General features: G+C 43.1%; 1 protein-coding gene across 1 annotated transcript; it reads right to left on the bottom strand.

Annotated features, from left to right (window-relative positions):
• Positions 1 to 16026: 16026 nt before the first annotated feature.
• LOC140273974 (E3 SUMO-protein ligase ZBED1-like) lies at positions 16027 to 17576 on the bottom strand. The gene is made up of 3 exons (XM_072369640.1): positions 17390 to 17576; positions 16982 to 17234; positions 16027 to 16824 (listed from the first exon to the last, which is right to left on the bottom strand). The coding sequence occupies exons 1-3, from the start codon at positions 17524 to 17526 to the stop codon at positions 16411 to 16413; spliced, it is 804 nt and encodes a 267-aa protein (XP_072225741.1). The 5' UTR covers positions 17527 to 17576; the 3' UTR covers positions 16027 to 16410.
• Between the last annotated feature and the right edge of the window lie 7142 nt (positions 17577 to 24718).

Below are 24718 nucleotides of genomic sequence, written 5' to 3'. Positions count from 1 at the left end.
GCATTTGATGGTGTATAGTCGGGCATTCTCACCCTTTCTCATCAGCTTTTTACAAATTATGATCTGACATTCACACCTGCTTTTGATAATGTATTGTTAGGCATTCGCACCTTTTTTTTTACCCATTTTTCATGAATTATGGGTGGACATTCACACCTTCTTGCAGCCGAACACCTCCTCTACCGCTTATGATCATGTGCGGTTTGATATTCGAAAATTTACTTTCTTGTTTTAAAGCAATTATTGATGGACATTCAAACCTTCTTTTTGATGGTGTATAGTCGGGCTTTCGAGCCTTTTCTTCCCGGTTTTTACAAACCATGGTCGGACTTTCACACCTTCTTGTAGCCGAACAACTCCGCTCCCGCTATTGATTGTGTACAGTCGGGTATTTTAACCTTTTCTTACCCGCTTTTTACCAACTATGGTCGGACATTCACACCGTCTTACAGCGGAACACCTCTGCTCCCGCTTTTGATGGTGTATAGTCGGGCATTCGAACCTTTTCTTACCCGCTTTTTACAAACTATGGTGGGACATTCAAATCTTCTTGTATCCGAAAACCTCCGCTCTCTCTTTTGATCATACATTGTCGGACATTCGCACCTTTTCTTACCCGCTTTTTACAAACCATGGTCGGACTTTCACATCTTCTTGTAGCCGAACACATCCGCTCCCGCTATTGATTGTGTACAGTCGGGTATTTTAACCTTTTCTTACCCGCTTTTTACAAACCATTGTTGGACTTTCACACCTTCTTGCAGCCGAACACCACCTCTCCCGCTTTTGATGATGTATGGCCCAGTATTCTTACCTTTTCTAACACATTTTTCAGCAATTATGGTCGGACATTCACACCTACTCACAGCTGGACACCTCCGCTCCCGCTTTTGATCATACAATGTCGGGACATCGCTCCTTGTCTTACCAGCTTTTTACAAACTTTAGTCGAACATTCACACCTTCTTGCAGCTGAACACCTCCGCTCCCGCTTTTGATGATGTATAGTCGGGCTTTCGAGCGTTTTCTTACCCGGTTTTTACAAATTATGGTTGGACATTCAGACCTTGCAGCCAAACACCTCCGCTCTCTCTTTTGATCATACATTGTCGGGCATTCGCACCTTGTCTTAACCGCTTTTTACAAACTATAGTCAGACATTCACACCTTGCAGCTGAACCTCCGCTCCCTGTTTTGATCATGTATGGTCTGGCAATATTACCTTTTCTTCCCCCGTTTGTGAGTAATTATGGCTGGACATTCACACCTACTTGCAGTCAAACAGCTCTGCTCCCGCTTTTGATTATGTTTGGTTGGATATTCGAACCTTTTCTTAACTGCTTTTTACAAACCATGGTCGTACTTTCACACCTTCTTGTAGCCGAACAACTCCGCTCCCGCTATTGATTTTGTACAGTCGGGTATTTTAACCTTTTTTTACCCGCTTTTTACCAACTATGGTCGGACATTCACACCGTCTTACAGCGGAACACCTCCGCTCCCGCTTTTTATGGTGTATAGTCGGGCATTTGAACCTTTTCTTACCCGCTATTTACAAACTATGGTAGGACATTCAAACTTTCGTGTATCCGAAAACCTCCGCTCTCTCTTTTGATCATACATTGTCGGACATTCGCACCTTTTCTTACCGGCTTTTTACAAACCATGGTCGGACTGTCACACCTTCTTGTAGCCGAACACATCCGCTCCCGCTATTGATTGTGTACAGTCGGGTATATTAACCTTTTCTTACCCGCTTTTTACCAAGTATGGTTGGACATTCACACCTTCGTACAGCGGAACACCTCCGCTCCCTCTTTTGATGGTGTATGTTCGGGCATTCAAACCTTTTCTTACCCGCTTTTTCCAAACTATGGTCGGCTATTCACAGCTTCCTCTCCACCCACCATACTTGTATGGTGGGATATTCACACCCACTTGCATCCGAAGACCTCCGCCCCAAATTTTGTTGATATTTAGTCGGACATTCGCACCTTACCCGCTTTTGGCAAACTATGGCCTTCTTGCAGCCAAACAACTCTGATCTTGCTTTTGATGATGTAAGGTTGGGCATTCAGACCTTGCTTCACCTGCTTTTCACCAAATATAGTCGGACATTCACACCTTCTTGCAGCCGAACACTTCCGCTCCACCTTTTAGTGTTCTATCACACCTTTTTTTTCACCGCATTTTATACATTATGGTTGGAAATTTTCAACCACTCTCATCCGAAGACCTCTCCTCCCGCTTTTGTTAATATATTTGAACTTTAGTTTGACATTCAAACCTTCTTGCAGCTGAACCACCTCCGCTCCCTGTTTTGATCATATATGGTCTGGCTACTACCTTTTCTTACCCGTTTGTGAGTAATTATGGCTGGACATTCACACCTACTTGCAGTCGAACACAACCTCTCTCGCTTTTGATGATGTATGGACCGGCATTTTTACCTTTTCTAACACATTTTTCAGCAATTATGGTCGGAGATTCACACCTACTCACAGCCGAACAACTCCGCTCCCGCATTTGATGATGTATAGTCGGGCATTCTCACCCTTTCTCATCAGCTTTTTGCAAATTATGATCTGACATTCACACCTACTTGCAGTCGAACAGCTCTGCTCCCGCTTTTGATTATGTTTGGTTGGATATTCGAACCTTTTCTTAACTTCTTTTTACATATTTTGGTTGGACGTTCACACCTTCTTGTAGCCGAACACTTCCACTCCTGCTTTTGATGATGTATGGTTGGGCATTCACACCTTTTTTTTGCCCATTTTTCAGGAATTATGGGTGGACATTCACACCTTGCAGCTGAACACCTGTCTTACCCGCTTTTTACAAACTTTAGTCAGAAATTCACACCCTGCAGCTGAACCACCTCCACTCCCTGTTTTGATCATGTATGGTCTGGCAATACTACCTTTTCTTACCCATTTGTGAGTAATTATGGCTGGACATTCACACCTACTTGCAGCCGAACACCACCTCTCCGAGCTTTTGATGATGTATTGTCCGGCATTCTAGTCTTTTCTAACACATTTTTCAGCAATTATGGTCGGACATTCACACCTACTCACAGCCGAACACTTCCGCTCCCGCAATTGATTGTGTACAGTCGGGTATGTCAACCTTTTCTTACCTGCTTTTTACCAACTATGGTCGGACATTCACACCGTCTTACAGCGGAACCCCTCCGCTCCCTCTTTTGATCATACATTGTCGCGCATTCGCACCTTGTCTTACCCGCTTTTTATAAACTTTAGTCAGACATTCAGACCTTGCGGCTGAACCACCTCCGCTCCCTGTTTTGATCGTGTATGGTCTGGCAAAACTACCTTTTCTTACCCGTTTGTGAGTAATTATGGCTGGACATTCACACCTACTTGCAGCCGAACACCACCTCTCCCAGCTTTTGATGATGTATTGTCCGGCATTCTAGTCTTTTCTAACACATTTTTCAGCAATTATGGTCGGACATTCACACCTACTCACAGCCGAACACTTCCGCTCCCGCAATTGATTGTGTACAGTCGGGTATGTCAACCTTTTCTTACCTGCTTTTTACCAACTATGGTCGGACATTCACACCGTCTTACAGCGGAACCCCTCCGCTCCCTCTTTTGATCATACATTGTCGCGCATTCGCACCTTGTCTTACCCGCTTTTTATAAACTTTAGTCAGACATTCAGACCTTGCGGCTGAACCACCTCCGCTCCCTGTTTTGATCGTGTATGGTCTGGCAAAACTACCTTTTCTTACCCGTTTGTGAGTAATTATGGCTGGACATTCACACCTACTTGCAGCCGAACACCACCTCTCCCAGCTTTTGATGATGTATTGACCGGCATTCTAGTCTTTTCTAACACATTTTTCAGCAATTATGGTCGGACATTCACACCTACTCACAGCCGAACAACTCCGCTCCCGCATTTGATGGTGTATAGTCGGGCATTCTCACCCTTTCTCATCAGCTTCTTGCAAATTATGATCTTACATTCACACCTACTTGCAGTCGAACAGCTCTGCTCCCGCTTTTGATTATGTTTGGTTGGATATTCGAACCTTTTCTTAACTGCTTTTTAAAAACTTTGGTCAGACGTTCACACCTTCTTGCAGCCGAAAACCTCCGCTCCCTCTTTTGATCATACATTGTCGGGCATTCGCACTTTGTCTTACCCGCTATTTACAAACTTTAGTCAGAAATTCACACCCTGCAGCTGAACAACCTCCGCTCCCTGTTTTGATCATGTATGGTCTGGCGGGTAAGCGGGTCGGCTACTGACCTGGAGCCTTGGCGTAGTGAGAGCAGTCGGTTGCCCGCCTCTTTACCACGAACAGGATGGTCGAAGACCCCTCTCATCTCCACCACGAACCGCCGGTAGGAGGAGCAGAGCTGGGGGTTGCCCTCCCACATAGCCAGCGCCCAAGAACCCAAGAACATTCCTCCGGCCCATAACCCTCCCAGTCAACCAAATACTGGAAACCCCTGCCTCGACGTCTGACATTCAGAATCCGATTAATTGAGTAAGCAGGATGGCCATCCACGACCAGGGGGGGGAGGAGGAGGTTCAGCTGGAGGACCAAGTGCACAAGAGGTGACTGGCTTTAAGAGGGACACATGAAACGTGGGGTGTACCTTAAGGGAGTCTGGGAGCTTAAGGCGCACAGCCGAGGGATTAATGATTCTGACCGCTGGAAAAGGACCAATGAAACGAGGGGACAGCTTACGGGATTCTACCTGCAAAGGCAGGTCCCTGGTGGATAACCACACCATCTGCCCAGGCTGATAATTAGGAGCGGGCGAACGCCTACACTCTGCGAACTCGTCGCAAGTGTTCCTGAACAGAAGGGACGGACACATCATCCTCCTGGGAAGGGAACAAAGGGGGTTGAAAACCATACATTACCATGAATGGCGACATACCAGTAGCAGATGTGGAGAGACTGTTATGAGCATACTCCACCCACGGTAGCTGAACACTCCAGGAGGATGGGTTACGTGCACACACACATCTTAAAGCGGCCTCCAGGTCTTGGTTGGCCCGTTCTGTCTGGCCGTTCGACTGAGGATGGTACCCAGACGATAGACTAACCCTCGCCCCCAATGCGCCACAGAACGCTCGCCAAACCTGGGAAAAAAACTGGGGTCCCCGATCAGAAACGATGTCCATGGGGATACCATGGTGACGAAAAACATGATGAACCAAGAGTTCAGCAGTCTCCAGAGCAGAAGGGAGCTTCGACAGTGGTACAAAATGCACAGCCTTAGAAAAACGATCGACAATAGTAAGGATGACAGAGTTACCTGCAGAAGGAGGTAGACCAGAGACAAAATCCTACGCGATGTGAGGGAATGGGGAGAGGGTTCAGCAAGCAAGCGGGCCGTTGGTGCGAGGCCTTCCCTCGGGCACAGACAGAGCACGCTGCCACAAACTGATTGGTGTCACAGACCAGCGTGGGCCACCAGGACCGCTGTCGAATAAGCTCAAGTGTGCGTGCCGCCCCAGGATGGCAGGCCAATCTGGAGGAGTGCCCCCACTGCAGCACCTGAGACCTAACGTTCTCGGGAACGAACAAAGAGTTAGGTGGTCCGATCTCTGGACGGGGACAACGGGAAAGGGCCCTCTTAACCTGCTGCTCAACCTCCCAATGGACCGCTCCCACAAAACAGCTTGGAGGGAGCACAGGCTCAGAGGGATCAGTCAATGGCTGTCTCTCTGTCTGACGGGAAAGGGCATCAGGCTTTAAATTATGGGAACCAGGTCTATAAGAGAGAGTAAAATTAAATCTGCCTAAAAAAGTGCCCATCTGGCCTGTCGAGAATTGAGACGTTTGGCTTGCTGAAGGTAGGCCAAGTTCTTATGGTCCGTCCAAACCACAAATGGAATTTCTGCTCCCTCCAGCCAGTGTCTCCACTCCTCTAATGCCAGAACGACTGCTAAAAGCTCCCGGTTACCCACATCACAGTTGCGCTCAGCTGGAGACAGCCGGCGAGAAAAATAAGCACACGGATGCAACTTCTGTTGTGAGATCTGCGAAAGCACTGCTCCCACACCACTGTCAGAGGCATCCACCTCCACTACGAACTGCTTAGAGGTATCAGGGTGGATGAGAACAGGCGCAGAGGAAAACAGCTCTTTAAGTCTTGAGAATGCCTGGGCAGCTTCAGAGGTCCAGGTAAAAGGGCTGGAGGTGGAGGTAAGTTGGGTGAGTGGAGCAGCCACCTTACTAAAATTCCTAATAAAGCGCCGGTAAAAATTAGCAAAATCAAGGAAACGCTGAAGTTGCTTGCGGTTCTCAGGTACTGGCCACTCAACCACCGCCCTTACCTTGGCTGGATCACAGCGAATCTGACCTCTTTCAATGACAAAGCCCAAAAAAGAGACTGACTGGACATGAAACTCGCATTTCTCAGCCTTGACAAATAATCTTTTCTCAAGCAATCTTTGGAGAACTAATCTGACATGCTTGCTATGTTCCTCCAGTGTGCTAGAAAAAACTAAAATGTTGTCCAGATAAACAAAAACAAAACGGTTGAGCATGTCACGGAGTACATCATTAACTAAGGATTGAAAAACTGCCGGTGCATTAGTTAACCCAAAAGGCATGGCCAAGTACTCAAAATGGATCAAGAGGTGTGTTGAACGCCGTTTTCCACTCATCCCCCTCACGAATACGGACAAGATGGTATGCATTCCGAAGATCTAGTTTGAAGAAGACAGTGGCTTGATGAAGGGAGTGAAAAGCTGAATCCAATAGTGGCAGGGGATATTTATTCTTGACAGTGATAGCGTTCAGACCACGATAGTCAATGCAGGGGCGCAAGGTCTTGTCTTTCTTAGACACAAAAAAACCCCCAGCACCTACAGGGGAGGAAGAGGGGTGAATGATACCTGCTGCCAATGACTCCTTTATGTACCTCTCCATAGTCTCTCTCTCGGGACGGGAGAGGTTGTAAAGGCGGCTGGAGGGGAGAGGGGACCCAGGCAGTAAGTCTATGTGGCAGTCATAGGGACGGTGTGGTGGGAGAGAGAGAGCTTGATGTTTGCTAAATACCTCAGCCAAGTTATGATAACAAGGAGGAACCCCAGAAAGATCAGGAGAGACGGGAGGAACTATGGCAGGAGGACTCAAGGCTGGAACAGCAGATCTAAGACAATTATTGTGGCATGCTACACTCCAGCTAAATATTGTGCTCTGTGTCCAGTCAATGTTGGGATTGTGCAGTCTAAGCCAGGGGAGACCTAAAACCACAGGAGTATGAGGAGCAGGCATAATAAAAAAACTGATAAGCTCATGGTGGTTACCAGAGATAAGTAGAGATAAAGGTACAGTCTGGTGAGAAATTACAGACAACAACATACCGTCTAGAGCATTTACCTTACGAGGTGCTGTAAGTGACACAACAGGAATATTATGTAGTTTAACAAAATCTGCGGCAATAAAATTCTCATCTGCCCCAGAATCCACAAACGGGTTTATAGCCACCTCCTTAGAGTCACAAAACAAAACGGCAGACAACTGAGTACGTGTGGAAGGGAAAAAACCTGAATCTTGGCTCACCTGGATCCCCCCCTCCTCAGGTGAGCCCAGGCTTTTGGCAGATTGGGGCAGTTCTCTCGAACGTGGCCGGGTTGGCCGCAATAAAAACACAGCCTCGCCTGAAGTCTTCGTTGACGCTCAGTCGGAGTCTATCTGGCTCGTCCAAGCTGCATGGGTTCAGGAGGGGGCAGGACAACAGGAGTGTGAGCACCTGCTAGAGTGGACACCTCCACCTGTTGGCCAGAGGCAGAACCAAACAACGGGGTACAGGCGGAAGCGATGCAGCTCTGGTCACGCTCTCGGCGTCTCTCTCGCACTGGCAAGGAGAAATGCTTTCAGTCCCGTGGGGTTTGGTTTTCCGGGCACAAACTGTCGTACAGGACACCGGCCTGTGAATGGAATTATCTGCTCATCTACAAATACCTTCCCTGGCCTAGGCAGATTAAACAGAAACTCTGTTTAAGAGAGGTCTCACCTTCCAGAGGGAATCACGCTTCTTCTCCTCATCAGAGATGTCAAGATCATTTGTGACTTTGATGGACTGCCTGATCTTGAAGAATCTGTCTCGACTCATTGCATCAGCTATAACTGGGACCCTTGTCTTCGCCGCTCAGTACATCCGGATCCTAGGGTATCCGAGTCATGCCATGTACATAGACATGCCAAAGAAGGTTTTCAGCTCCTCTGGTGTGGTTTTTAGACTTCCTCCAGTGATCAACACCTCCGGATTTTTTGTTCGTTCTGACATTTCTTTAAAAACTTGGTCATCGATGTGCTGTTGGAAGTAGTCAGAGGGCTTCCAGTTCTGATGGATGTGTCCAGTGTTGTCATTAGAATTGCTGTCTTCCACAATAGGGTTGAAACTTAAGTGATAAAGAAAGGAGAGGTATAAGTTCAATGTGTGTTAGAACAAGAGTGTGAACTAAAACTGCTCTCATTTCCATTGCTATACACTGTAATAAACATCAAAACCAGAGCTTACACATTGCTACTGATCCATAACACACGATGGGTGTTTCTCGGCTCAGGCTCAGGCTCCTCAACAGCTGCAGTATCCTCCTCTGAACTTTCATCTTCCTCCTCTCTCTGGGCCTCATCCATCTCATCAAATCTGAATCTCCATCCACAACTCATAGCAAAATCCTCTCTGCCTCACTTAGCCCTCTGCTCCCTGATGTATTAAAAATGGGAGTCCTGATGTCCACTACAAAGGACATTACATAGAGGTTGTGTTTTTAAAGGGTTAAAAATACTGTGTCTTCATAAAAATGTTACTAAATTGAAGTAAAGACTTTGATATTAAAGAAAAAATAGATTTTTAACAATAGAAACATGATATCTGCAAAACATTGTCGACTAACCTCTCTTGTTGCTGTAAAACACGGACGTTGAAATTCCCGCCATTTTCAAAAGATCCCAACAACTGGGGCATCAAAACAGAGCCCAGGATGTCCTCTGAGAGGGACAGTAGGACTCAGATAGATTTTATAAGTTATGCCTGACTCATGTTCTGCACAGAGGACAATAATTAACTGCCGGGTCTTGGAAGGTTTATGATTTTTAGACACAATTATTACACTGTCCATAGAGTCTCTGTGGCGCAATCGGCCAGCGCATTCAGCTGTTGACCGAAAGTTTGGTGGTTCGAGCCCACCCAGGGAAGAGTGTGTTTACCAACAGATCGTTGGTAACTCAGACATACTGCTGCCATGTCTTCAGAACATGGTGTGCATATATATCTCTTTCTTCGGGCTTTGGCCCCGTCCTTTACAACCAAGTTGGAAACTTTCTCTATCGACTATTCTGCAACCAGTTCTATGTTTGGTAGCAAATCGAAAGCCGCCGGGGTAACGTGTCCCACTGTACCCACAACCTATCAGGCTCTGTGGTTAGAGTGGGTCCTCCAATAACTTCCATTCCTACTCTCGCCACTCCGTACCACCCATAATCCCCGGGCGCTGGAAGTGGCTGCCCCATCTCTCCAGTGTATGGCATCTGTCTCCATGAGTGTGTCACCCCGTGCATGTGTGTGTTCAACAGGTGTCAACCTGGATGAGTCATATGCGGAGAGTCATTTCGTGTGACTACATGACAATAAAGTAATCTTAATAAAGTCATCTTAGTTACTTACATTGATTCTTTATCATTCAAATGGTCATTAGTATTCCATGAGACTGTGTATATTACAGTGGTCTTTTAAAGTGAAAGAAAGTTGACCTGTTTTGACAGTAATTAAAACCAGATTTATTCTGCGGGAAGCTCCCTGGGGTTGTAATTGCAAGACAGTTTCTCCTGAAATGCCTCAAGTCAAGATGAAGCACAGGTCTGCTACTCAGGCTTTGTGGACTCTTCTTTTATAACGAACCCTTACACAGAAAAATGTGAAAATGTGGTTAAAACATTTTTGAGATGCTTCATTATATTTTCACCAACAACTCCTTGTCATCTGAGACTTTTAACTGTGATGTCTCTGGTGCTCGGGCAGGAATCTCTACACTGGCACAAGGTCTCCATCTTCTGGAGAGAGTGCTGCAGGAGTGGTGACAGTAGAGCTCAGATGAGGTTACTCTGGAGAATCATGCTGCTCTGCAGCAATCTTAGGAATTTTCTGAAGTAATGCATGAATTATGGACCTCTATTAATCATTCAGTCACCAAGAGGTTAATTATGTGTATGTAACTTGAATCTTTATGGAAGTAAAAATTCTGCTCAGCAGCACCTCTCCTCTGGTGAAAAGTAAACGTGCCAAGAAAACATAAACTTTAGCACATTTGACTGTACTTGACAGTGACAATTGGGGAAACCGGGAATGTTCACTCTGACTTTAAATGTTTGCTGAACAATGAGGGATTCCGTGCAGGAGCTCAGTGGTCCTGATCTGCATTATTGATACAAAGAGCAGTGAGACAATGGCAGGTTCATACAGAATAAAGACACATTTAGATCCAAACACAGTCTGTAAACATCCCTTCATGCTGTCTGCCTTGATAGAGAGTTTGGACCCAAAATACTACAAACTATCATGTCTGACCTGCCAAATGACACATTATCTTAGAAATCTAATGCTGCTGAAAAGTACAGTACCTATGCAAGACGGGTGATAATGACAAAATGACTCACACATTAGTAGGATATATTCGCTCATAATCAAAGGCGCAAAGGAAAAAGTTTGTCCTTAGCGTTCAGTGTTCAGATGGGCCTGAGCCGTCTCTTCTTTCTGAGACGGCTCATGTCTGTAGAGATATGATATGCATGTTTGATCACTCCAATGCACTGTTCAATGCTGTTGTCTGCTGGGGGAGTTGCACTTAAGACAAAACTGTAGGTGCCTGGACAAACTGGTGAAAAAGGCTTGTTCTGTGGTAGGCAGAAGGCTAGATCCTCTCGGTGCTGTGTTGGGGCAAAGGATGAGGAGGAAATCGTATTCTTTTTTTGAGAACAATAAACATCCTCTCCACAGCATCCTGGCAGGACAGAGGAGCAGCTGCAGTGAGAGGCTCATCTCACTGAGCTGCAGGACTGAGAGGTTCAGGAGGTCCTTTTTCCCCACAGCCATAAGGCTTTTTAACAGCGACTGCTGACATGTTCTTCTCAAATTGATTTAATTTGTCATTGATTACCTGAGCCATCCCTAACTATAAGCTTTATCAAAAAGGAAAGTTTTAAGCCTAATCTTAAAAGTGGAAAGGGTGTCTGCTTCAGTTTGAATGTGGAAAAAGGTTTATTTTGGAAACATTTTAAAAACTGACATTATTCTGTCTTGGAAAACACTGCTAGTGGGAAACATTACACTGGTTGCTGAAAAACTGGCAGAAGTGGACCTTCTGTGACATGAAGTATTCAGCTGAAGTCGTCAAGTGATTAACAGAGAACAAAAATCAACATTCTGCAATCCGGACTTCAATTCCATTCAGAATCTGTGGTTGGAATCACAGACCAGAAGAGAGACAGATCATTACAGAATGAGGTCCAATTTTCCAGTGGAGAAATTAAGAAAGCAGTCGTGAGTACCATAACATACAATGAATGCATTAAATTTGACCTGGACAATAATATTTTGAGATTTCACAGAAAAACGTTTAAAAATGTATAATCATAAAACTGAACAAGAGAGCAAAACAACACACAAGATGGTGACTGAGAACGGAACGCCATTGCCCTTTTTTAGTCTTCCTGTTTTTTAGTCTTCACTAAATTGTGATGTCATCACTGATGACATCACAATCTCTCTTCTGGTCTTCTGGTCATCACTGATGATGACATCACAATTGATATCACCACTGATGTTGTTTGACATCACAAATGTTATATAGGCCAGACATTTTCACTCCTTTTTCACAGTTCGTCAGGAGTTTATCTGAAGAAACACGTCCAGTTTTCGAAGCAAATTTGAAAGTCACAGCAAACGGTTTTCACATCATCTAAAAAATCAACACTTAATTACTATCTTAAATATTAATTTTGACAAACTCTTAAAAACAACACTTAGTTACTATCTTAAATAGTAATTTTGACAAGCTCTTAAAAACAACAAGCAAAATGAGTCAAACCAAGATATCATCTGCTCCACTTCAGTGGTGTGACATGGTAGAGGACGATTTACCTGAGGATTTCTACACATATACCATTACTTTTGGCGATAATGAAAGTTATGAGGAACCCACCAACAAGTCAGAAAATGACCTGTCTCCTCAAAAAGTAAATGACGAAGAGGAAAAAGAACCATACCAGGTCTCTGCTGCAGCTGTGACTCCTCATTCCGAGGACGTCCAGCTGGTGCAGGATCATCCCCAGGCCTCCAAAGTACGTCGCGTCACGTGGAAGTTTCCAAATTCACAAACCGACAAACAAGCCCAGATCTCCAACAAATATAACATTACTTTTGGCAGTAATGAAAGTTATAAGAAACCCACCAACAGGCAAGAAATTTTAACATCAAGCCTAGAAAATGACCTGTTTGAAAAAGAACAATCTCAGGCGTCCTACAAATATAACATTACTTTTGTCAGTAAGGAAAGTTATAAGGAACCCACCAACAGGCGAGAAATTTTAAAATCAAACCTAGAAAATGACCTGTTTGAAAAAGAACAATCTCAGGCGTCCTACAAATATAACATTACTTTTGGCAGTAATGAAAATTTGGAGGAACCCACCAACAGATCAGCAATGTTGGACGTGTTGGAAAAGGAGTAATCCCAGGTCTCTACTGTGACTGTGACTCCTCATTCCGAGGACGTCCAGCTTGTGCAGGATAATCCCCATGCCTCCAAAGTACGTCGCGTCACGTGGAAGTTTCCAATTTCACAAACCGAGGAGATTCCCTCTAATGCCTCTGCTGCCGACGAAGATTATGGATCAGAAAAATTACAGGAATCTTACCAACATAATAAGGACAAGATCAACTATTTATACCATCGGATGGATATTGTCAGGACTAAGCTACTGAAAAAGAATTTCTTTCTTACACGAGAAAAAGACAGAAGAGTCGCAGCAGAGAATAGCTGCTCCATTTCTGAGGAAAAACTGAAGGACCTGGAAAACTGTTTGACGTGTGAGCGTCATCTCCGTGAAAAGTGTGAGCAGGAGCTCAAGGAATGCAATGACGTAATTGCAGAATTGATTGAAACACTGAAACCACCAGTATCTGAAACTGAATATCAGTCAGTTGTAAAAGAGGTAGAGAGCTTGAAAGAACAACTCAAAGAAAAGACTGCCTCCAATATTGATCTTGCCTCCAAACTAAAGGCACAGGAGGAGGAAACAAAGACACAGGAAAAGAAGGTGGCAGAACTTATGAAGGCTGTATTTCTATCCGTCATCATCAAGCCAGAAGAAAAAACAGAGCTGTACATCCTCCCAGAACTCCATTTAGATCAGATATGTCTTCGACCAAAGAACATAATTGTAGAAGAGCTGGCTTCACAAGTGGAAGTATCGAATCCAGAAGTGGATGGAGTCAACAAAACAGGACCACAAGCGATCTCTGAGCAACCAAAAGAGAACGTTACATAAAAGAAGCGTCGGCGCATGAACAAAAAGATGCCAGAAACCATTGTAAAGAACCAGCCTGAAGTCATGCAGGAACCTCAAGACACGGAGGACATTTCATCACCTTTCGTCGTCCAGGAACCAGAGAAGATTTTCGAAACCGTGGAAGAAAAGGAAATAGAAAGGGCTTCTGAAGACTCACAGGAAGTGATTCCATCAGATTTGGCTCATCAGGCTGGAGTGCCACAACAAGACGTGGTCCCAGAGCTGGTGAGTGACATCGAAATGGAATTAGTCCCACAACCAAAAGATGTCTCAGAGCCACCAAAGGAGAAAGTTTCCTCTAAAAAGCGTCGGCGCAAAAGCAAAAAGACGGAGTAGACCATTATAAAGAATGACCAGCCTGAAGTCATGCAGGGACCTCAAGACACGGAGGAAATTTCATCACTGATCGTTGTCCAGGAACCACTTCCAAAGCAAAATCAAGAAAGAACTTTCATTGTCATCGAAATGGAACCAGCCTCTAAACAGTCAGAGGACTCTCCAACATCAAACCCCTTACATGCCACAGAAGACTTGTCTCTTCAACTTGCAGTACCAGAACAAGCAGTGGACAAGTTTAACCCCTCAGAAGAAAGACCAGAGCTGCCTTCAATGTGGAGGCTCTTCAAAAAATATATGACGCCTAAACATCGTAGACAATACAAAGACAACAACATCAAGAGAGAAAGTAGCAGCAGCGTTTAGTTTCGCTCACAAGACTAGTCAACCAATGAAATCTCTATACATCCTGTTACAGTAACATCAATAAAAATACTTCAAATGTATCTATCTTTTGTACGGCTCTATCTTTTCATCCTGAACAACTGCACTGACTGAAAGTATCAGTGCATTGTTCTCACATCTGTTAAGAGCATTATTGTGTCATTCAAATAAGAATATGAATAAGATCCTTCACAAATTATTATTACATTGATTTATGTGATTAAATAAAATAAAACGTGAAAAAAAAAAATAATTACGCACTTGTTTGGATTCTTTTATCAAAATAAGAAACAGTTTTGCTTGTCAATTAAAAGGTCATTTTCTTCAAAAATTATTCTTCCAAAGACAAAGAAGGTATTTTTAATATTGTTGAGGGTTTGATATCCCCTTTTATTGTACATATTTATGCACTGTGCTTACATAGAGTTGATACACTCCTTTTTGAAAGGAACAAGCATTGACCGCACAGTGTGAAGGGTTAGAACACTACATGCTTACAGGGGGAGTCAAAACAGGTCAAAATATTTGAACCATGAATAGATTTTACTGTTGTTATAAGCTGAGTTTCCCTGTTTAGTGTCACGGCAGCTGGAATGTACATCAGCATATGAATTAGTGTCTAACAGGAGGACTCCACTCTGGACGCAGCAGAGGACATCTTGAGAAAGTGGAGCCAAAGAGAGTAAAAACACCAAGCTGCTTAAAGCTGCTTGATCTGACTGCCCAGGTGTTTTTTGTGTGTTTGACCCATCAAACACACCTCCATCCTCTTACACATGAGGAAACTCTGGTGCTCTGCTGCATTTCTCAATAGAAATTAAATATATGTATACATGTGATTTTGTTTAAAAAGTTAGATAACGTATGTGTGGAACACTTTAACTGCAGGAGTATTTGTTGGAATGAAACGATGCAAAAAGTTCAATAAACTTTTAGTAAATTGTTGCTCGTGTTCTTTAGCCTCATCAGAGCCATGTTTCCTCTTGCCTGGGGAAAGATTAAAGATCTTGGACTTTCTATATAAAGACAGTGGAACAAAGAGTAGATTTTATTCACCAATCTGACAACATCATTTACAACAAAAAGTACTCTTCAACAGAACAGAAATATTCAGGAAACACTGATCAGCATCAACACCTGAACTCATTCAGCAGTGTGGTGAAAACAGAAAAATACTGAAACTTCTCTGTTTAAAGGAGAAACTTTCAGCTGTGGGGCAAGATTTCCCTGCAGGCTCCTGATTTTCTCTTTGTTCGCTCAGTCTGTTGTTTTCTGTCCTCACTTTAGTCAACACAGTCCGACAGTAAAAAGCTCATTCTCTCTCTTTATCTGGTGTTTACATCACTGTGTCGACAGCACAGTTACACATGTATGCTGTTAAGTCAACATTCACTTTTTATGCTGTTTCACATGTTCTGCTTTGAACATAAAATCTGACATCATGGAGCTTTTATCATTAGCATCAAATATTTAAAAGAACGTTGTTGGACATAAAAAAACTAGTGCTGTCAAGAGATTAAAAAAAATTTGAGATGAATTAATTATGATCTGTAATTAATTGATCTAATTAATCTATTTTAATCTCACCTAATAGAAATGCTGAAAAAAGCCTTCAGCTTGAGGTATTTCCATTTAAAATCATTACATTATTGCAGCAAATCAAAAGAGTGATAAATAACAAAAAAGCAGCTTTATGAAGTAATTTATTGTTTTTAACAGATGCTGTACGAGCCATTTACATTCCACTGTATTTGAGACTAGTCCCAAGCACTGCCTGCAACCTTTAGTTTCAAGCTTTTTTCAATCTCCAAATAATTAGAAAATAAAAATAAAATAAAACATCAAATCCATATAAAGTGCTGTAAGTTAACACATCAAAAAAACAGTAACAACACTTTTTAGATCAATAGAAGTACTGGACACTGAACTTGTTGCTTTTCCTCTGCTTCAGATAATATAAAATAAATAAAACAGAACCAGCAATCACAGTGCTGTTAGCACATCAAAAATAACATTGTTCATCATCACAAAATAAAGTGCTGAAATAACATCAAGCAATCACTTCTAATTGGGGTACAGATGACATGGCAGCTATGCTGACCTCATGCTTCTTATTTCTTCTTCTTCAGCCAGTCGCTGAGACAGACCAGCTTGGTCACATTTTCTGGGAGCAAGGCTGCCCTTTTCTTTTGTACTATGTGGCCTGCGAGACTAAACAGTCTCTCACAAGGTACGGAGGTTGCCGGGGAGGCCAGGTACTTGCGTGCCACGACTGACAGCTTTTCATAGGCTCCTGAGTGAGCATACCACCACTGCAGGGGACAGTCATCAATACTGATGCTGGGCTCTGCTCTGTAGCGCTGCAGCTCTCCGGACTCCATTCCATCTTCTTCTGAGTCAGACCCCAGCAGAAGAGCGCTTCTCCTCTTCTTCTGAGCTGGTTGATCATCCTCTGTGGAGGGCTGGAGAGTAGCTGCTCTTCTAGGCTCTGCTGCTTGGAGCATGTTTTCCAGACTGGTCCACACCTGAATGAATGAATGAATACATAGATGGACAGGTAGATTTATTTTATTTTGTGCAGCACTTTGTGTTGCATTTCCTATATGTAAAAAGTGCTATATAAATAAAGCTTGATTTGATAAAATTGGACTCAATAGTCCAGCTTATCCTTATAGTCTTTACTTGTTCCCTCTTTTCTCTTGGAAGACATTTCAAATCCTTGAAACGTGGATCCAGTGCTGTGGCCACCTTGAACCACGTCTCATTGACTACAGCTTGCCGTGCTTCCAGGTCCCTCTGGAAGGCATTCTTGAACTTCACCACATAGGCTGGATCATCATCAGTGATGTCCATGACACGGTCCAGATGGCGAAAAGCAGGCAGCACTACAGAGCAAGAGACGTAGGCCTCACCACCCAGCAGCTCAGTCACATACCTGTAGAGGTGGATAAGTTTGAAAAATAAACATCGCTGGACATTTAAATTTCCAATTTAATTGCCCCGAGAAGTACTACCTAATGTTCATTCATTTTTGGATGACACATGTGTAGTTTATTTCATTAAAATGGACAGGTGTTTATTTGGGCTTACCTGCATGGTTCAAGCAGGACCTCCAGCCTCTGCAGTTTCCCCCACTCAGCTTCGGTTAGCATGACCCATCTGTGGTTGTTCTGTTGGTCCAACGTAGCCTGGACAGCCTCTCGGTTGCATAGGAGGCGTGAGACCATTGCGAGTGTCGAATTCCACCTGGTTGGTACATCTTGTATAAGTTGCTCGCTTTTTTTTTTCCAAGTGCAACTTGTTGCTGGTTAAGTTCTGTGGTACTTGCAGGGCTTTGTTTGAAATGGCCAACAATCTTGCGGCACTTTGCTAGTACACCAGCAAACCCACTGCCATCGAGGCAGACTGTGATGGTCCTCTGGAGAATGTGAGCATTGCAGGCGATGTGCTCATATGGAAGGGCTCTCATAGCAGCCAGCATGTTTGCTGCGCTATCTGTATCGATGGTGGATATCTTATTTTCAATTCCCCAGTCATTTGCCACATTGAGGAACTGTTCGGCGCATTTATCAGCAAAGTGCCTGGTTTCTGTTTTCATGACGGTCAGCGCAAACGAGTTGAGGTTCCACTCACCATCAATAAAGTGTCCGGTCACCCCCAAATAGCTGTGGTTGCCAGCTGAGGTCCAGTGATCTCCGGTTATAGCAACAAAGTTGGGCGAATCCTCCACCAAAATCTCAAGTTTGTTTTTCTTTTCGCCGTCGTACATCTTGCTGATTTTGGTCGTCACTGTAGTCCTGCACGGTGGCTTGTATGATGGGTCATTGGACGCAGTTTGCAACACCTCTGTTAACCCCTCGTCTTCCACTATGTTTATCGGCCTGCAGTTCATCGCTATCCACTTGGCAAGAACATTCGTCAGCCTGTCGGTCGCAGACTTGCTCATACGCGGGATGTTCTCCTCGAGTTTAGTTTGGCGAAGAGCTTTGCTATAGATCGCTAAATTGCTAACGTTAGCTGTGGCTGCACTCGCGACTGGGTGCTTTGCGTTGATGTGGTAGGCTAAACTTGAGCTACTTCGGTGGTAAGCAAACTCCTTCTTACAAAGAATGCAGATCACTCTACCTTTATCAATGGTGCCGTCGAGGCGTTTGTGAAATGTAAATTTTCCATTCATTGGACCGACAACTCTTACATGCTCCTCCATTTTCAAGTCTCCTCACCTTGCCCAACTACAGTGGGAGCCTATCAGCTTATCCCAAACCATCCAAACACAATGACAGCCAATCAATGTCCACTTCAGGGTGTGACAGACCATTGATTTCCAACCCAAGTACAAGAAGCCCAATGTATAAAAACGGATTTTAAAAAAAGGCAACTGGCATTCAGAAACAGCAAAATTAGAGATTAAAAATTAGATTAACGTGATTAAAAAATATAACGCACTAAAAATCCCTGTAATTAATTAATCTCCATTAACGCGATAATTTGACAACCCTGAAAAAAACATTTCAAATTTTTAACAGACATCAATAAATTCAAATTGTAAGAATATGTGTGTCAGACAGGAATAACGGGATCACACTCCTCAGCCTCCCTGGTAAGGTCTATTCGGGGGTACTGGAGAGGAGGAACCACATTTTCACAGATTTCTGTGTAATGGTTCGTTATAAAAGAAGAGTCCACAAAGCCTGAGTAGCAGACCTGTGCTTTATCTTGACTTGAGGCATTTCAGGAGAAACTGTCTTCCAATTATAACCCCAGGGAGCCTCCCGCAGAATGAATCTGGTTTTAATTATTGTCAAAACTGGTAAACTTTCTTTAACTTTAGTCTCATGGCATACTAATAACCATTTGAATGATAGAGGATCAATGTAAATAACTAAAATGATTTAATTTAATATTACTCCTCCGCATTTGACCTATCCAGGTTGGGACCTGTTGAACACACACATGCACAGGGTGACACACTCATGGAGACAGATGCCATACACTGGAGCAGTGGGGCAGCCAATTACAGCGCCCGGGGAGCAGGGGGGTACGGAGCCTTCTTCAAGGGCCGTGGAGGTGGAGGTGGACTACCAGTGAGTACTGATATTTCCTCACTCTTGTGTTTTGGAGTGACTGAGGGCTTGTTCCACCACCAGAGTTGGATGTCTGTCACTTGCCCCAGAGAGTTGGAGAGTGAGATGATCCAGAGGATGTGGGATCCTTGGCGGAGATTTTGGGCTGGGTTACCTATTTTATGACAATAAATCTTGTAAAATACCAGTTAGACTCCTGTTTTTTTAAGTCTGCTCAAACCTTGTTTTGATTAAGAACCTGTACGTGTCTTTAGAGTCTTGGGCTCTCAAACCTAGGTGGCGTTGTCAACCTCTTTTAATCACTATATCTTTAGAATTTATAAATATATGAATATAATTTATTTATAAGGCCCACAACCTCCACCAAAGCAGTACGACAGACAAACTGTGGAGCTCCTTTAGTGACAGGTTGTACTATATAAAACGTGTTACGAAGACGTATCACAAGGCATTTACAATGAATACTGGGCCCGATGCTCCCTCTGACAGGCCACATAAACTTCAGTAACTTCTAATTCACTGTGCACTTCACTCATGTGAGTATAGGAAAGAACTTATTTTGGAGGCACCGATTGTGAAATTGTGGGCCGATACATATGTTAGAAATGACCAGATTTTAAACAAATTAACATCAGTGAAACAATTATATATATATATATACGGAAAGGTTAGTATATCAGCCCCTCATCATACTATCCTTGAATGAGCTCAAATTCTTTTAAAAAGGTTTTTTAACCGACCTCTACTATAACCTTTCACATCAGAAAAATCCTTTGTGTGAAAAATAACAGTTTCAAAAGCCCCTTTAACGTGTTAAAGTATGCCCAAAATCAATGACTTTTCAGTACTTAACTGACCAAACAAGATGTTCTTGTGAAAAATTAAGCATCTGCTATAGAGTTAGTCTGCTACCTACTGGATATTTGCTGAACTTGCAGCTGCAGGCTTGTCCTGTCAGTTTTATTTACCAAGCTCCTAATCAAAACAAGTTTTATCTCTAAGAGTCCATCTCTAAGTCCATCCATCCATTTTCTATACCCACTTAACCTGTCAGTAGGGTCACAGGGGGGCTGGAGCCTATCTCAGCAGTCATCGGGCGAGAGGGAATTAATTTAAATTCAATTCAGTTTTATTTATATAGCTTCAAATTACAACAAATGTCATCTCAAGGAACTTAATTAACATAGTCCAATTCAAGCCAACTGGAAATCATTTCATTGTAATCATAATCCAATGAAATCCAATTAATTAATTTTAAAACAATCCAATTCATTCACGTAGAGCCAATTCAAAAACAATATCCTAGCTAAGGAAACCAACAGATTGCACCGAAACTTGTCTTCAGTCCAATCTCCAGTCCTGAGCGTGCCTGTGGCGACTGTGGAAAGGAACGACTCCCTTTTAACAAGAAGAAACCTTTGACAGAACTAGACTCAGGAAGGGTGGCCATCCGCCTCGACCAGCTGGGGTTTGAGAGGACAGAAAAGAGGGGGGAAAAACACCATAACACCATTCAAAGGATACCTGTTGGAATAGGGAAACACAGGGGAGAGAGTGTCTATAAGCTTTATCAAAAAGGAAAGATATAGGCAGAAATAGTCCAATTCAAGCCTATATTAATACATTAATATTAAAATCGAATCAAATTCATAATTACACAGATTAGAGCAATTTATACAATGCCAGTTCAAAAAAGTTGCCCCAGCTAAGGAAGCCAACAAATTAAATAAAAACATTTTGACCCAGTCTCCCATCCTCAGTATACATGAGTCGGGCTTTCGAGCCTTTTCTTCCCCGGTTTTTACAAATTATGGTTGGACATTCAGACCTTCTTGCAGCCGAAAACATCAGCTCCCTCTTTTGATCATACATTGTCGGGCATTCGCACCTTGTCTTATCCGCTTTTTACAAACTTTAGTCGGACATTCACACCTCACAGCTGAACCACCTCCGCTCCCTTTTTTGATCATGTATGGTCTGGCAATACTACCTTTTCTTACCCGTTTGTGAGTAATTATGGCTGGACATTCACACCTACTTGAAGCCGAACACCACTTTTCCCGCTTTTGATGATGTATGGTACGGCATTTTAGTCTTTTCTAACACATTTTTCAGCAATTATGGTCGGACATTCACACCTATTCACAGCCGAACAACTCCGCTCCAGCTGTTGATTATGTTTTGTTGGATATTCGAAACTTTTCTTAACTGCTTTTTACAAACTTTGGTCGGACGTTCACACCTTCTTGCAACCGAACACTTCCGCTTCCACTTTTGATGGTATATATTCGGCCATTCGAACCTTTTCTTACAAGCTTTTTACAAACCATGATGGGACTTTCACACCTTCTTGTAGCCGAACAACTCCGCTCCCACTATTGATTGTGTACAGTCGGATATTTTAACCTTTTCTTACCCGCTTTTTACCAACTATGGTCGGACATTCACACCTTCTTACAGCGGAACACCTCCTCTCCCGCTTATGATCATGTGCGGTTTGATATTCGAAAATTTTCTTTCATGTTTTAAAGCAATTATTGATGGACATTCAAACCTTCATGTTGCCGAACACATCCACTCCTGCTTTTGATGATGTATGGTCTGGCATTCGCACCCTGTTTTTACCCATTTTTCAGGAATTATGGGTGGACATTCAGACCTTCTTGCAGCCGAACACCTCCGCTCCCTCTTTTGATCTTACATTGTCGGGCATTCGCACCTTGTCTTACCTGCTTTTTATAAACTTTAGTCGGACATTCACACCTTCTTGCAGCTGAACCACCTCCGCCCCCTGTTTTGATCATGTATGGTCTGGCAATACTACCTTTTCTTACCCGTTTGTGAGTAATTATGGCTGGACATTCACACCTACTTGCAGCCGAACACCACCTCTCCCGCTTTTGATGATGTATGGACCGGCATTCTAGCCTTTTCTAACACATTTTTCAGCAATTATGGTTGGAAATTCACACCTACTCACAGCCGAACAACTCCGCTCCCGCATTTGATGGTGTATAGTCGGGCATTCTCACCCTTTCTCATCAGCTTTTTGCAAATTATGATCTGACATTCACACCTATTTGCAGTCGAACAGCTCTGCTCCCGCTTTTGATTATGTTTGGTTAGATATTCGAACCTTTTCTTAACTGCTTTTTACAAACTTTGGTGGGACTTTCACACCTTCTTACAGCTGAACACCTCCGCTTCTGCTTTTGATGGTGTTTATTCGGGCATTCGAACTTTTTCTTACCCGCTTTTTACCAACTATGGTCGGACATTCACACCTTCTTACAGCGGAACACCTCCGCTCCATCTTTTGATGGTGTATGTTCGGGCATTCGAACCTTTTCTTACCCGCCTTTTACAAACTATGGTAGGACATTCAAACCTTGTAGCCGAACACATAAACTCCTGCTTTTGATGATGTATGGTTGGGCATTCGCACCTTTTCTTAAACATTTTTCAGCAATTATGGTCGGACATTCACACCTATTCACAGCCGAACACTTCCGCTCCCGCATTTGATGGTGTATAGTCGGGCATTCTCACCCTTTCTCATCAGCTTTTTGCAAATTATGATCTGACATTCACACCTACTTGCAGTCGAACAGCTCTGCTCCCGCTTTTGATTATGTTTGGTTGGATATTGGAACCTTTTAACTGGTTTTTACAAACTTTGGTCGGACGTTCACACCTTCTTGCAGCCGAACACCTCCGCTTCCGCTTTTGATGTAAATATTTTGACTAATAAGTGGCAGGTCAGAGATTTCCAGATTATCACACAATGCTTGTTCTATATTTATCCATGGTTCATCTATTGGGCTAGGTTTAAACCATTTTGATATATACTGTAACCTATTGGCTAAGGAATAGTGCTGACAATGAGGTAAATCTAATCCACCACAGTCCTTGGTCTTCTGTAGGGTTTTTAAACTAATACGTGGTGGTTTGTTTTTCCACAGAAATTTGGAGATGCATGAATCTAGTGACTTAAACCAAGTAGCAGATGGTTTTATGGGGATCATTGAGAACAAATAGTTAACTTTTGGTAGTATCATCATTTTAATGGTTGTAACTCTCCCCATAAGTGATATAGGTAAGGACTTCCAACGAGAGAGATCGTCCTCTGCTTTCTTTAATAAGTCTCTAATAATTGCACATAATTTAGCTTTGTTAACTCTGAGAGCCTGGAGGAAATGTTTATGCCTAAATATCTATTATTTCCTGACTGTAAAGTGATCGCAGGTATATTCTGGACCCTGCAGTTAATGGGCAGAACTGTGGTCTTAGACTAGTTGATAGAGTAGTCAGAAAGTGCTGAGAATTTATTTATGAGTGTGATCGTGTGAGTGAGAGACGTCTGTGAGTTCTGAAGGAAAAGTAATACATCATCAGCATAAAGACTTATTTTATGCTCAATATTTTGGGATTGGATGCCTTTAATATTTCTATCTTGTCTGATAGAAGCTGCTAAAGGTTTGATGAAAATAGCAAAAAGTGAGGGAGAAAGTGGGCAACCCTGTCTTGTACCTCTCTGCAGACTGAAGCTTGGAGAAGTTTGATCATTTGTCCTGACACTTGCATTTGGGGAGCTATATAATATCCTTATCCAGTTGATGAAGTGTGACCCAAACCCGAATTTGTTTAATGCTGCGAATAAAAATTTCCAGTTCACTCCATCAAATGCTTTTTCTGCATCTAGAGAGTCGATTGTGGTTTCCAAGTTGTTGATGCTAGAATAGTCTATGAGATTAATGATCCGGTTTGTAGACAAACTGTTGTGCCTACTGCTCTTCAGCCTGTCAAATGAAACGTAGAATTTGAAACGTGACAAATGAACGAAGACCCAAGGAGTTTAGTCGTAAACGAATCAATACTGTTTCCTGTGCGAGGACCCGTCAGCCGAGGAGTTGAGTCATGAACGAATCAATACTGTTTCCTGTGCGAGGACCCGTCACCCGAGGAGTTGAGTCGTGAACGAATCAATACTGTTTCGTGTCCTGCTGACTGAGCTTATGAAGCTGCCGCCTGCCATGGGGTGAGGAAGGGTACTGCATGAAAATGAACGAATCACTCACTGAGACAACTCGTTACTCCCGAGTCATATAAAAAATTAGTTCATATCGAACAAATCGCTCACGAACGACACATCACTATCTATTTGACGAGTTATGCATGAATTCGGATTTTGCAATAAAATTAATTCCTTCTCTCAAACCAAGTTCAAACTGCTTTGTCCTTCATATTTATCTACTTCTAATCTAGTTTCAACAATAAACAACACTGTATTTTGTAGTATGAAAAAGAACCAGACCTAATTTTCAGCAATAAGCTT

The sequence above is a fragment of the Leuresthes tenuis genome, unplaced genomic scaffold (assembly GCF_036924035.1).
Source record: "Leuresthes tenuis unplaced genomic scaffold, fLeuTen1.0.hap1 SCAF_17, whole genome shotgun sequence".
In the NCBI taxonomy this organism is placed as follows: domain Eukaryota; kingdom Metazoa; phylum Chordata; class Actinopteri; order Atheriniformes; family Atherinopsidae; genus Leuresthes; species Leuresthes tenuis.
This window is presented reverse-complemented; position numbering and strand designations above follow the sequence as displayed.

What these genes read in the sequence shown, in the direction of transcription:
- LOC140273974 (XM_072369640.1), bottom strand. Translation starts at nt 17,526, where the DNA reads ATGGTCTCACGCCTCCTATGCAACCGAGAGGCTGTCCAGGCTACGTTG. An exon ending in GTCCTGCTTGAACCATGCAG is followed by an intron (nt 17,235 to 17,389) that starts GTAAGCCCAAAT and finishes CCACCTCTACAG; the next exon opens with GTATGTGACTGAGCTGCTGG. An exon ending in CAAGAGAAAAGAGGGAACAA is followed by an intron (nt 16,825 to 16,981) that starts GTAAAGACTATA and finishes TCATTCATTCAG; the next exon opens with GTGTGGACCAGTCTGGAAAA.